Genomic DNA, 12,685 nt, shown 5'->3' with positions numbered 1-12,685 from the left:
TCAGGGAAGCATCAGAGTTTAAATATTCTGAGTGTTTTACTGGAATACATAAGCTTAGACATCAGAAGTTTTGTGTACCATCTTAGTTATGTTAACTACTGAACTGGTCTGACTTTCATTTCTTTTCTGATGTTTGACTTAAAATTTCAAACAGACTGAGTTCTTTGTTCTTCCATATGTTGTCCATAATAAAAGCAACATTAACATTTAAAAAAACGAATTAGCATAACACATGACATTAGGTTATATTCCCTTTTTAAAAACACAGTTACAACTTTAGCAAGTATGATAAGCAGTATCTCAAAATGTGTTACAGTGGTCCATACAGATTTAAGCAAGGGGACACCATCATCATCATCATCATCATTATTATTATTATTATTATTATTATTATTATTTACGTCCACCTTTCTCCCTGTGGGGACTTAAGGCGGCTAACAATCCCACACTAGACAAGTTAAAAAACTTATACATAATGTGTACATTGACAATTTAATGGGATTTGCACTAGACCAATTCTTTTCTCATTGACATACACATTGTCATGTGTTATGCTGACAACCTCATTTACAAGTAATTTCAAAGTTTCCCATATGGATATTTGAAATAAGAGGCACACCTTCCTTTGTTTTCTCTTTACCTTTTCATTCAAGCACAAAAGTGCTTGCACTGAAAGTGCATTTTGTGTGCTGTACATTTCCTCCACATCATAATGACATAAAGTCTACCAATGGATAAGAGATGGAAATAACTGTATTAGCAGGGTTTAGGAGTAGAGAGTCACACATCATAGCTTTATGGGAGTGGAAGTCTCTTGCGCCCTGGCTCTGTATGTGTATACACATAAACTACAGAAGGTACATGCCAGTCTTCCTCCTTGCACTACTTGCTAGTATGTGTGCAAACACACATATAAATATATGTGTACAGTGGAGGATATATGCATAGTTCTACTGGTATTGTAACTTGTGGAAAGGGTCTCAGGAAGGTCCTATTTATTTCTAGGCTAGTGGCAAATCACGTTACATTTATTGAAGGCATAGTGTATTAGTAAAATCTATTTTGGCTTATAAGCTTTCCCCTTCAAAACCTTAAAAAGCAACTTCACATGTATGCATTCTATCAAACATATTTTTTAAAAATACAAAATTGTTCCAACAGGAAGAAATTTCTTAAAATGCCTATAGCTGATGTGGCAAACTAAGACTAATGTGTAAAATTCATGACAAAATGTACAATGATCATTAAGGTCAGTCACACAATTCTATTTGCATTATTAGTTGAAGGCCTGCGGGAGATTTCAGTTTAAGGCTCTGAACAAAAGTAGCAGTGGTAACCTCTTAAGCACTTTCTTTTTCTTGGATGCCCATTGTCCAAAGCAAAGGCTTGTCGGTTTCGATGGTCACTACCCCTGATCCGTCATATGTGTTTGAAGTGCTGACAAGTGTCCCAAACTTGAGAATGTTTCCATCTGCAAGAAATGAAAAATATGATCAAATTCAATAACTGAAAGCATCCCATCTCCCTTCCTCCTTGGCACTCAAGGGCACTCCCCTGTAGCCTTCACATTTTAAATACGTAATTTCTGATTTATATTTTGCACAGAGGTTGTATGTAACATCCCAAATTGTATGAATACACTGCCACTTCACTTTCCCAGTACCTCATTTTTTGTTGCCAGTTACTACCCAGAATGATGACCAGAAACAATGCGTGGATGATACCTGTGGGGAAGTTATATGGTTGAAAATTGGTTTCTTCCTACATTGTAGCTGTTGCCCATAGTTTAAAACCCATTAAAGAAGTGCTGATAAAAATACCAATATTGAACATCAACTGTCCAATACCTGACCACTTTAAATTGAACTTAGGTTGCTGCTGCATTGGGTATTTGGGTGGACAAAGCTGAGAGAGAGTTGAAACTCCTCCAGGCCCATCCAACCAAGCCTCTGAGATAGTTGGCTAGTTGATCCGCAATTAAATGATGGATGGTAGTTCTTTATTACAGTCCAATCTTGCAAGGGCAAACTGATAAGGCACCCTGAATTTTAAAGGATGAGAGGAGGATCAAGACAGAATGGATTTCGACTACCAGTATCTGTCCTGTCTTTCTCCTACCAGAGATACCCCCTGCCCGTCCAAAATTTATCCCTCTGGCTGAGATAAACATCACTAGGGGCATGGTGCTCCTCCCCTGCTCCTGAGATTCACTTGAACATATACAACAGAGAATACTTGGGGGCATCCAAAATTGATGAAAATCAGATCCTTAGATCACTTCCGCCCAGTTCCAGATTGATTAGCTACAAAAAACTATATTAGGGATTGAAAATTAAAGACCAAGGAGTAAATTTGACCATCAGCAGTTAACACAGATTTCAGTGGATAGCTATTGTGGTTCTCTTCCCATACTTGACTTAACTGCTATATCTTTAAAGGTTTATTTTAGTATTTACCTTGACTGCTCTTGAGAAAATACAAAGATTTCTATCTTGTTTCAGCATGAGCAGCAACTGAGGTCCCCTCTATATTGCCTTATATCCCAGGATCTGATCACGGATTATCTATTTAAACTGGATTATATGAATCCCCACTGCCATATAATCTGGGATAAACAATAAGTCCGACTGGTCTTCAATCAAGAGATACCTAGAAACCAACCAACCATAGATATAGAAGAGTCGAGACAAGAAGACAAAATCAATACTAACAATGCTATAAGGGGCATAATCAGTAAATAAGAGTACTAACACTTTCCAATTCTCACGCAACCCCCTCTCTTCCCTTCAGTTGGTTCCCCCCCCCCTCCTACCCATCCACCTTTCCTACCCATCACATCCTTATCCTCTCTTTTATAATAATAACAGATATGTCAATGATCAACAGCCGCTTGATGTATCTTTCAAAAGTAAACTCTCAATAAAAATTATATCACAAAAAAAGAAAAAGAAACTAGAGCTGATGAGGTCTATCCAATGCAATTTTCTTGATCATCACCCCAACTAACCAAACCAAATCTAAAGTTGACCAAAAACTGATTCGTAACCCTTTTGGTACTAATGTTGGAGAGTGGTCCCTGGTTTAAAAAAGGTTGTGAACCACTATATTAGTGTAACAAAGTTTCCTTTGCGTTCACTTTTAAAAACAATATGTAGACCGAGCCAATGCTAATGCTCCTTCAGTCTTACATAGGTCAAAAGATGGTCCCGGTAAAACGAATTGTCCATAAAAATGAATTAAACACAAAATCCCTTCAGCCCCATTGCCCTTTCTGTAAAACTAGATAACATTTAAATGTGCAGGCAAGTCTTTTTAAGAGTAGCACTATAAAAGGCTGCTATTTAAAATGAAGGCATCAACTACCTAGCTCCAGGAACCCATTGGTCCAGAATAAATTTTCCATTAAACTGACCTCCCTAGCTTATTGAAACATATTGTGGACTTGTGATTTAGCAGGTTTCTCCTTGGGATATCATTTTACTTCATGCAGGAGATGAAACAGGTTTATGAGAGCAGCAAATCTTTCAACAGTACAAATGACACTACACGAAGTCAACCCTTTCATGTATTTGGAGCTGTTAACATGATCAAATCGGAACACTTTTGCCATGAAGTTTTCGTTCCATATCTGCTACGTTTACAAAATGGGGCAGAATAAAGGGAATGAGAATGTGAAAATGTGATGGAAATAGGAAAAGGAGTGTGTTGGAAAGGCCATGAGACTATCATAGAAATTTAGATCCATTTATGTATTGTCGAAGGCTTTCATGGCCGGAATCACTAGGTTGTTGTAGGTTTTCTCGGGCTATATGGCCATGGTCTAGAGGCATTTTCTCCTGATGTTTCACCTGCATCTATGGCAAGCATCCTCAGAGGTAGTGAGGTCTGTTGGAAGTAGGAAAAATGGGTTTATATATCTGTGGAATGACCAGGGTGGGACAAAGGACTTTTGTCTGCTGGAGCTAGGTGTGAATGTTTCAAATGACCACCTTGATTAGCATTTAATGGCTTGGAAGTGCCTGGGGGAATCTTTTGTTGAGAGGTGATTTGATGTGCCTGATTGTTTACTCTCTGTTGTTTTGCTGTTGTAATTTTTGAGTTTTTTAGTACTGGTAGCCAGATTTTGTTCATTTTCATGGTTTCTTCCTTCCTGTTGAAATTGTCCACATGCTTGTGTATTTCAATGGCTTCTCTGTGTAGTCTGACATGGTGGTTGTGAGAGTGTATTAAAAAACTCAAAAACGTCCATGATGAGGACCATTCCGATCACCCTTCTTTGATTACAGACGGCAGTGAAATCTTGGTTATCGGAGCAGGCGGCAAGTTTTTATGAAGAGGGTATTTTAAAATTGGTTCAGAGGTAAGATAAGTGTTTGAACAAACTTGGCAACTATGTCAAAAAATAGAGTGAAGTATGTACTTTCTGAAAATAAATTTACTTTTTTGAAATAAACTTTCGTTGTGTACTTATGTTCCAACGGACCTTACTTAAAAAATACCCCTCGTATTTGCTACATGACAGCCTACCCTCTTTCCAAATTGCAATCTAATCTTTACTCACATGTTACTAAATCCCATATATGGAATGTAATATACAAAATGCATACATGTATACTCAAAACAGGGCACACAAAAGCCCATTCACCTCTACTACAAAACAATAATCCCTTCTTCAGTTGCTCAACCGAGAATGGCTGCATATTTTCCTTCCATCGTTTATCTGCAACTTGATATAAACTACTATCTATATAAGATATTAAACTACTACTGTCCTTTGGTAAGATAAAAACACAGTCCAACTGGGCTTACACGATGGCTACATACAGAATGAACATAGCCATGGAAATAAATTCAGCAGTGGCTCATTGTGTACAGTAGATGGCATCTTCCATCTTTTCTTTCGTACAGGCAGGTAAATGAAATATGAGTTAAAATACAAGAACTAAACACGAACATCAATTCACATAATTCATATAAGCATGTGATTTCATGGCTAACAAACATTTCTAACTACTGTAATTGAAGCCAGTGAAAACAGCAATAGATTAAACTATGACAGAAAACTGCAGCAAGAATTATATACTCTTAGAAACTACAGTTCTCCATCTTTTGATGCAATCGTTTGGTGCAATATATACCCTTACGATGGGTTAATGGTTGTCATAACATTTGAACTGGAGACTAAGTCATGCCACTTTTGTAGTGTAAATCCTTCTTCAAACATGCTTCTAAACATATGCAGTATGCAGAAGGGATGTGTATATTTTCCTTGGTTATCTGCTATGCATATATTCAATATCTGATTTTGAAAGCTCCCCTGTGAGTGAAAAATCAACTTTGCCTAGGAAATTACCATCTCATAGAGAAAATTAGATTTAGAACCTTATGTTCTGAGAACGAATACATTTAGGAGAACCAATACATTCGTTCTAGCTATTTTCCTTTTAATTTTCTGTTACTAAAAAGATTTTAAGACTACATGAAAAGATGTATTTTTAAAAAGAAAAGAGAAATAAAAAGAAGAAAAGAAGAAAAAAGAATACTAAACAATTAGTCACACCTCACAAGCCAACACTGAACATTGATTTTTTTTCCATAATCAATTCTTTCTAATTATGAAAACCAAAAGTTATTAAATCATCCATTTCCTCACCAAAAAAGTCCCAGAGGAGTTTCCAGTTTCTGAGAAACTGCACTAATGATCTTCCCCTGAGTAAACAAGACAAATTGATCATTTCTGCTAAGTCTGTCAGTTTCATCAGGAACTCTTCCAAAATAGATACTGTTTATACTTGAGTATAAGCAGAGTTTTTCAGCCCCCTTTTTAGGCTGCAAAAGCCCCCCCCCCCCGGCTTATACTCGAGTCAAAGTTATGCATCATTTTACTCTGTTATTATAATTATTTTTATTACATTTATTATTTTACTCTTCGTGACCGTATCTCCCTCCATGAACCAATTCGGGCCCTCAGTTCTTCTGGGGAGGCCTTTCTTTCGCCCCTGCCAGTCTCATAAGCTCGCCTAGTAAGTACAAGGGAGAGAGCTTTTTCCTCTGTGGCCCCCCGACTCTGGAACTCACTACCTGGAGAAATTAGGAAAGCCCCTACCCTAGAAACCTTTAAAAAGAACCTTAAAACCTGGCTCTTCCACTGCGCTTTTGATGAATAGGTTTACATCCTCACACTAGTGCATCAACGTTTTGTCATTGGAGTACATGCCCCCCCCCTTGTGGGAAAGTTTGATTCCACAACCACCACTATAATGAGTCCCCCCTCTGCAAATAATCTGTTTCTTTCTTATCTCGTCTGAGTTTTAATCGGTTTTTAATCAGTCTCTCTTTTAACCATTACATGTAGCCCACCCATTGTCATTGTGATTGTGCCTATTATATTGCTATGCTTTCACATGTTCTATGTAATTATGTTGTTGTTGTTTACTGTTTGCGTTTTCGGTTTTATTTTATTGTAATTTGTTGTTTGGGCTTGGCCTTGTGTAAGCTGCTCCAAGTCCCCATTAGGGAGATGGTGGCGGAGTATAAATAAAGATTATTATTATTATTATTATTATTATTATTATTATTATTATTATACTCTATTTATTTTTATTATTACATTTACATTATTTTACTCTATTGTTTTTTAGATTTATTATTTTACTTTATTTATTATTATTACATTTATTTATTTATTTACTTTGCTTCTATACCACAGTTCTCAGCCCGAAGGCGACTCACCGCGGTTCACAACACACAAAAACAGCAAAAATTAAATGCACCAATATAAAAACAGTTAACGACCTAATCTAATACACAGTTAATACACAACTACTATAATAACCAATCACTAGCGTCTCGTCACTAAAAACACAATCCAGATTCGTCATCCATTGTTCCATTCCTATGTCATCACCGATCATTGTACTAATTATTCGAACGCCTGCGCAAATAACCAGGTCTTTACTTTTTTGCGGAATACCATTAGAGATGGTGCCAGTCTAATGTCTGTAGGAAGGGCGTTCCACAGCCGGGGAGCCACCACCGAGAAGGCCCTATCTCTCGTCCCCGCCAGCCGTTCTTGTGAGGCTGGTGGGATCGAGAGCAGGGCCTCCCCGGAAGATCTCAAAGTTCTGGTGGGTTCATAGGCTGAGATGCGGTCGGATAGGTAGCTTGGGCCAGAACCGTTTAGGGCTTTAAAGGTCAATGCCAGCACTTTGAATCGAGCCCGGTAGCAAATCGGTAGCCAGTGGAGTTGGCGCAACAGGGGGGTTGTATGCTCCCTGCATTCCGCTCCTGTTAGAATCATGGCTGCCGAGCGTTGGACTAGTTGAAGCTTCCGAGCTGTCTTCAAAGGCAACCCCACGTAGAGAGCGTTGCAGTAGTCTAGGCGGGATGTAACCAGAGCGTGGACTACTCTATTATTACTGTTATTATTACATTTCCATTATTATACTCTATTATTATTACATTTATTATTTTACTCTATTATTACTGTTATTATTACATTTCCATTATTTTACTCTATTATTATTATTACATTTATTATTTTACTTTATTATTGGAAGGATGCATAAGAATGTTTACATTGAAGAAGGTTAGAATAATGGTTTAAATCAGAGTTGAACAGTCTTGTCTTAAATTACATTTTTTGTAAATATTCAACCTACTGATGCCTAAATTAATGTAATTTTATTGGTATCGATTTTTATTTTGAAACTTACTAGTAGCTGCTGTATTTCCCACCCTCGACTTATACTCGAGTCAATACGTTTTCCCAATTTTTGTGGTAAGATTAGGTGCCTTGGCTTATATTTTTAAAAACCCTTCTTCGGGTCACTTCTCTCCACCCACTCCCATCAAGAAGAGGGCGAAGGAGGACGGAGGACTGACCTACAGTGACAGGCAAAGGGGAAGCCCTTTGTGAGCCACATCTGGCCCGTGGGCTGTATGTTGTGTAGGCCTAACCTAAGTGGTTCTCTGTTAGCTGCAAACCTTGACTGTTTCAAAAAATAAGCCTGACTTAAAAATAGAAGCATTTTATTTTGGAAGTAAAGTGCATGTTACTACAGTTCATCATTGTCATAACCGGAGCTGCTACAAGAATACAAAATTTGGTGTGCACAGATCCCATTTTTATAGTCTTTAATCTATTGGTCAATTAGTCTGAACATTACATCATCCTACCACATCCTCAAATGCCCCTGGTTCACATGAGAACTGTGGAGTTGAATAAAGATAAGGGGGTGATGGAAGCATAAGGAAAGAAGGCTTTGAAAAAACCATTCGTATATGTTTCATCTGTTGTGAAATGTAACACAGAGTTAAAGTCATAGTGATTATTTTCCAAATAAACACACAAAATGCAAGCTATAACTGATCACTGACCAAGTCTGCGGAAAGGTATTAACATGCAAGTGTTGGCAGGTGAGTGTGTCATGCACTGTCAGGAAGTCCAGCATGACTTATTTATGACATGCATGAAATCTAATTTAGATTATTTCTGAATTGTGTGACAAGCAGTTTATTGATTTATTTATTTACTGCATTTGCATATTGCCTTTCTCAGCCAGAGGTGACTCAAGGCGGTTCAGTTGGCAGTGATTTGATGCCATAACAAATTATAAAGATACAGTTAAAACAATTATAAAAGCAATTTAAAATGTATAAAAACAATACAGCCTGTGAAAACAAAATCCTCGGCGTCTTCTTACTAAAATCATTGTCCAATTGCATTGTCGTTCGTTCCATACATTCATATTCGTCTAATTATGCTCCAGTGGTAAAAGCTTGCTCGAAGAGCCAGGTCTTAACCTTTTTGTGGAATGTTACAATGGAGGGAGCCGATTTTATATCCCTGGGAAGGGTGTTCCATAGCCGAGGGGCCACCACTGAGAAGGCCCCGTCTTTTGTCCCTGCCAAATGTATCTGTGAGGAAGGCGAGATCGAGAGCAAGGCCTCCCCAGACGATCTTAAAGTCCTAGATGGTTCATAAGGAAAGAAATGTTCTGATAGGAAAGCCGGACCAGAACCATTAATAATAGTGCAAGTGCAATAAGTCATTCAACATTTTGATTCATGTATGATGCCTTTGATCTTTATGAAAGCAAATTGTATGATGGTTTTTTCAAGAAAACAGCAATTTACAAGTGAGTATTTTTATCCATTTTCTTTATATTTCTATCATATGTTTCTGTGTCTTCTAGTCCTTACTAATAATAAAATCGTAACAGGGCTGTGATGATAAAATACTATTTGAAGTGCATACTCAATATATTTGCCATGTTAACAAAAACCGGGGAATAAAATAATAAAAAAGGTTAACCATTAACATTTATTTAAATCTATCAAAGCATCTGTGTTGATAAATAAGCCACATGTTAATAAGAAACAATTATTTAAATCAGCGCAAACTAAATTAAAACCGGTAACCCGTTGTAATTGCACACTCATGTATTTATAAACATTATTTCTTGATAAATTTAGTTTGATAATTCTAATATATCTAATGCTGGGAGATTTCCAGGAGTTAAGGAATGTTTTTACTGAAAAGGAGGCAGTAGGTCAAATAAGTGATGTAGCCATTTTGCCCAGTTCTCTGAGTAATCTATATTTTGCTTGATTTTGAGACCATTTCACATGGATTCTACCAAATCTGTGTTAAGTATTGAAAGCCAGCACAGCATTCCATACTAGTTTTTACCCCATTTGTGTCGTCACACCCAGACACTGTGAAGTTAAAACTAAGATGTGCTTCTCTCTTTATCTGGGAGAACCGCGGGTGCCTTTCTTTGAAGTTCCAGATTCTTAGCAACCGAGCCCAGTCAAGAATTGAACATCAACAGAACATTTATTCTACAAAGTCCTTGGCAGACTTGGCACAGCTTGATGAAGTTACAAACACAAACAGTCAAGTGGGAAACCATATAGATGTTATTTCTTTCCTTTTTTCCTTGAGTTTCCCGGTCCTGTTCAACATCTTAATTAATGACTTAGATGAAGGGCTAGAAGGCATGATCATCAAGTTTGCAGACGACACCAAATTGGGAGGGATAGCCAAGAGTCCAGAGGACAGGAGCAGAATTCAAAACGATCTTGACAGATTAGAGAGATGGGCCAAAACTAACAAAATGAAGTTCAACAGTGACAAATGCAAGATACTCCACTTTGGCAGGAAAAACGAAATGCAAAGATACAGAATGGGGGACAATGCCTGGCTCGAGAGCAGTACGTATGAAAAAGATCTTGGAGTCCTCGTGGACAACAAGTTAAATATGAGCCAACAATGTGATGTGGTGGCAAAAAAAACCAATGGGTTTTTGGCCTGCATCAATAGGAGCATAGTGTCTAGATCTAGGGAAGTCATGCTACCCCTCTATTCCGCTTTGGTTAGACCACACTTGGAATATTGTGTCCAATTCTGGGCAGCACAATTCAAGAGAGATATTGACAGGCTGGAATGTGTCCAGAGGAGGGCAACTAAAATGATCAAGGGTCTGGAGAACAAGCCCTATGAGGAGCGGCTTAAGGAGCTGGGCATGTTTAGCCTGAAGAAGAGAAGGCTGAGAGGAAATATGATAGCCATGTATAAATATGTGAGAGAAAGCCACAGGGAGGAGGGAGCAAGGACACGAAACAATGGCTTCAAACTACAAGAAAGGAGGTTCCATCTGAACATGAGGAAGAACTTCCTGACTGTGAGAGCTGTTCAGCAGTGGAACTCTCTGCCCCGGAGTGTGGTGGAGGCTCCTTCTTAGGAAGCTTTTAAACAGAGGCTGGATGGCCATCTGTCGGGGGTGATTTGAATGCAATATTCCTGCTTCTTGGCAGGGGTTTGGACTTGGACTGGAAGGTCTCTTCCAACTCTTTGATTCTATGAGTTACCGAGTTAACATATCCCCAATGTTAACAAAAAATCCTGGGATCTTTTACCGTAACCCTGAGCTGTTATCTTTCAGAAAGAGCAGGTCTTCCCCTATCTAAGCTCAAGATTAGTTTTGGAGATGAAGTAATGAAGCCTTTCTCAATGGCAGAGAAATCCGGAGATATTCCCTACCCCAGCAATGAGCTACTCTCTTCTAGAAAGAGCAGGTCTTTCTCTATCTGAGCTCAACGCCAGTTTCAAAGGTGAGAGGGTAACCTCGACCCTAATCTCAATCTCAATCGTACTCACAATGGCTTGTCCGAGCTTGCCTAGCTGGCCACCAGCACATCTGAGGCTTTTTTCTATACTGAAGAAGGCAGGGGAGATTCCAAAATGGAGATCTCATCCCCAGGAAAAAAGGCGGTCCCTAGACCCAAAGAGATACCTTTTTAAACCAATAGCTGCTGCAACCCTGGGGAAAATGCAAAGGGGTGCTATCTCAAACAACTAAAAAGCAATGCAAACCAAGCTCCTGAAAGACAGAACACCATTAGAATGGAAAGATTGCTACATATATGTTGAGAGAAACCTCATGTGATTAGCATGTGAGTGAGCATTCACAGGCAGGACCTTTATGTCATGTCACGTTTTCACTAGTGTCTGTTTATAGCATATTCAGGAGCAAGGCATCAATGGTAAAGGAATCACGATGTACATGCCAACGAACATTTTCCCTAATACCCAGTTATTTATCTGTTTCCAAATTAATTTCAATTCAATAAATGAATATATTGAATGCAATAAAATGAGTTGATTAGGTTTAAAACAATGTGCCTGTGCATATAGTTATTTTATCTATGTTTAAGTTAGGTAGGTAAATAGGTTGGTTGGCAGATTGACAGATCTCAAGTTGTTGACTAATTAGACAATGGTGCTCTAGCCCTCCTGTCGTCGCCCACCTCTGTGTATGAGAAGTAGAATGAGAATTATTTTATAATTTTACAAGCTTAGACATATAAGAAAAAATTGGAAAAAATGCATTTAATTAAAAGCTTTATGAAAACGAATACAAACTCCCAACTTTCCTCTCCCTATGAGGGGAACTGTATATTATAAAATGACAAAAATGCAGAACAATAAGCTGAAACACAGGGAAAGCGAACTACTGAATTATAATTTGCTCTCCTATTACAAAGTGGAATTCCCCAAAGTCCCTGTGCAAGAAGCAAAATCTGCATATAAATAGCAATATGCTAGTAAGTAAAGTGCCTTTCTTTAAACTTAACTGTTTTGTTTTCTAACTAGCAAAACACTCAATGGGCAACAGATGTGCATCAAGGGAGTGTGTTCTGCAAAAAACCATGCCTGTGACCATCTATTCAGGGTGTGACTGCAAATCTGTTTTAACGCCTTTATTTATTTATTTACGACATTTATCTGCCGCCCTTCTCACCCCGAAGGGGACTCAAAGTGGCTTGCAAGATATATATACACATACAAAATAGTATATTATTAGCATAGTACAATATCAATATTAAATATTACTATAGTGTATTATATGGAGCCCCCGGTGGCGCAGTGGGTTAAAGCACTGAGCTGCTGAGCTTGTTGATCGAAAGGTCGCAGGTTCGATTCCGGGGAGCGGCGTGAGCTTCCGCTGTCAGCCCTAGCTTCTGCCAACCTAGCAGTTCGAAAACATGCAAATGTGAGTACTGCTCCAGTGGGAAGGTAACGGCGCTCCATCCAGTCATGCCGGCCACATGACCTTGGAGGTGTCTACAGACAACGCTGGCTCTTCGGCTTAGAAATGGAGATGAGCACCACACCCCA

At 38.4% G+C, this 12,685-nt stretch overlaps 1 protein-coding gene across 4 annotated transcripts in view; it reads right to left on the bottom strand.

Annotated features, from left to right (window-relative positions):
- Positions 1–365: 365 nt before the first annotated feature.
- The window catches only part of TPK1 (thiamin pyrophosphokinase 1), a 455,788-nt gene continuing 443,468 nt past the window's right edge, over positions 366–12,685 (bottom strand). For all 4 annotated transcript variants that reach the window (XM_067470165.1, XM_067470166.1, XM_067470167.1 and 1 more), the window contains one exon: positions 366–1,471. In XM_067470165.1, the coding sequence (XP_067326266.1) occupies positions 1,341–1,471 (131 nt within the window). In that variant the 3' untranslated portion in view covers positions 366–1,340. The remainder of the gene's footprint in view (positions 1,472–12,685) is intronic.

Source organism: Anolis sagrei, chromosome 6 (genome assembly GCF_037176765.1).
Source record: "Anolis sagrei isolate rAnoSag1 chromosome 6, rAnoSag1.mat, whole genome shotgun sequence".
Lineage (NCBI taxonomy): Eukaryota > Metazoa > Chordata > Lepidosauria > Squamata > Dactyloidae > Anolis > Anolis sagrei.
This window is presented reverse-complemented; position numbering and strand designations above follow the sequence as displayed.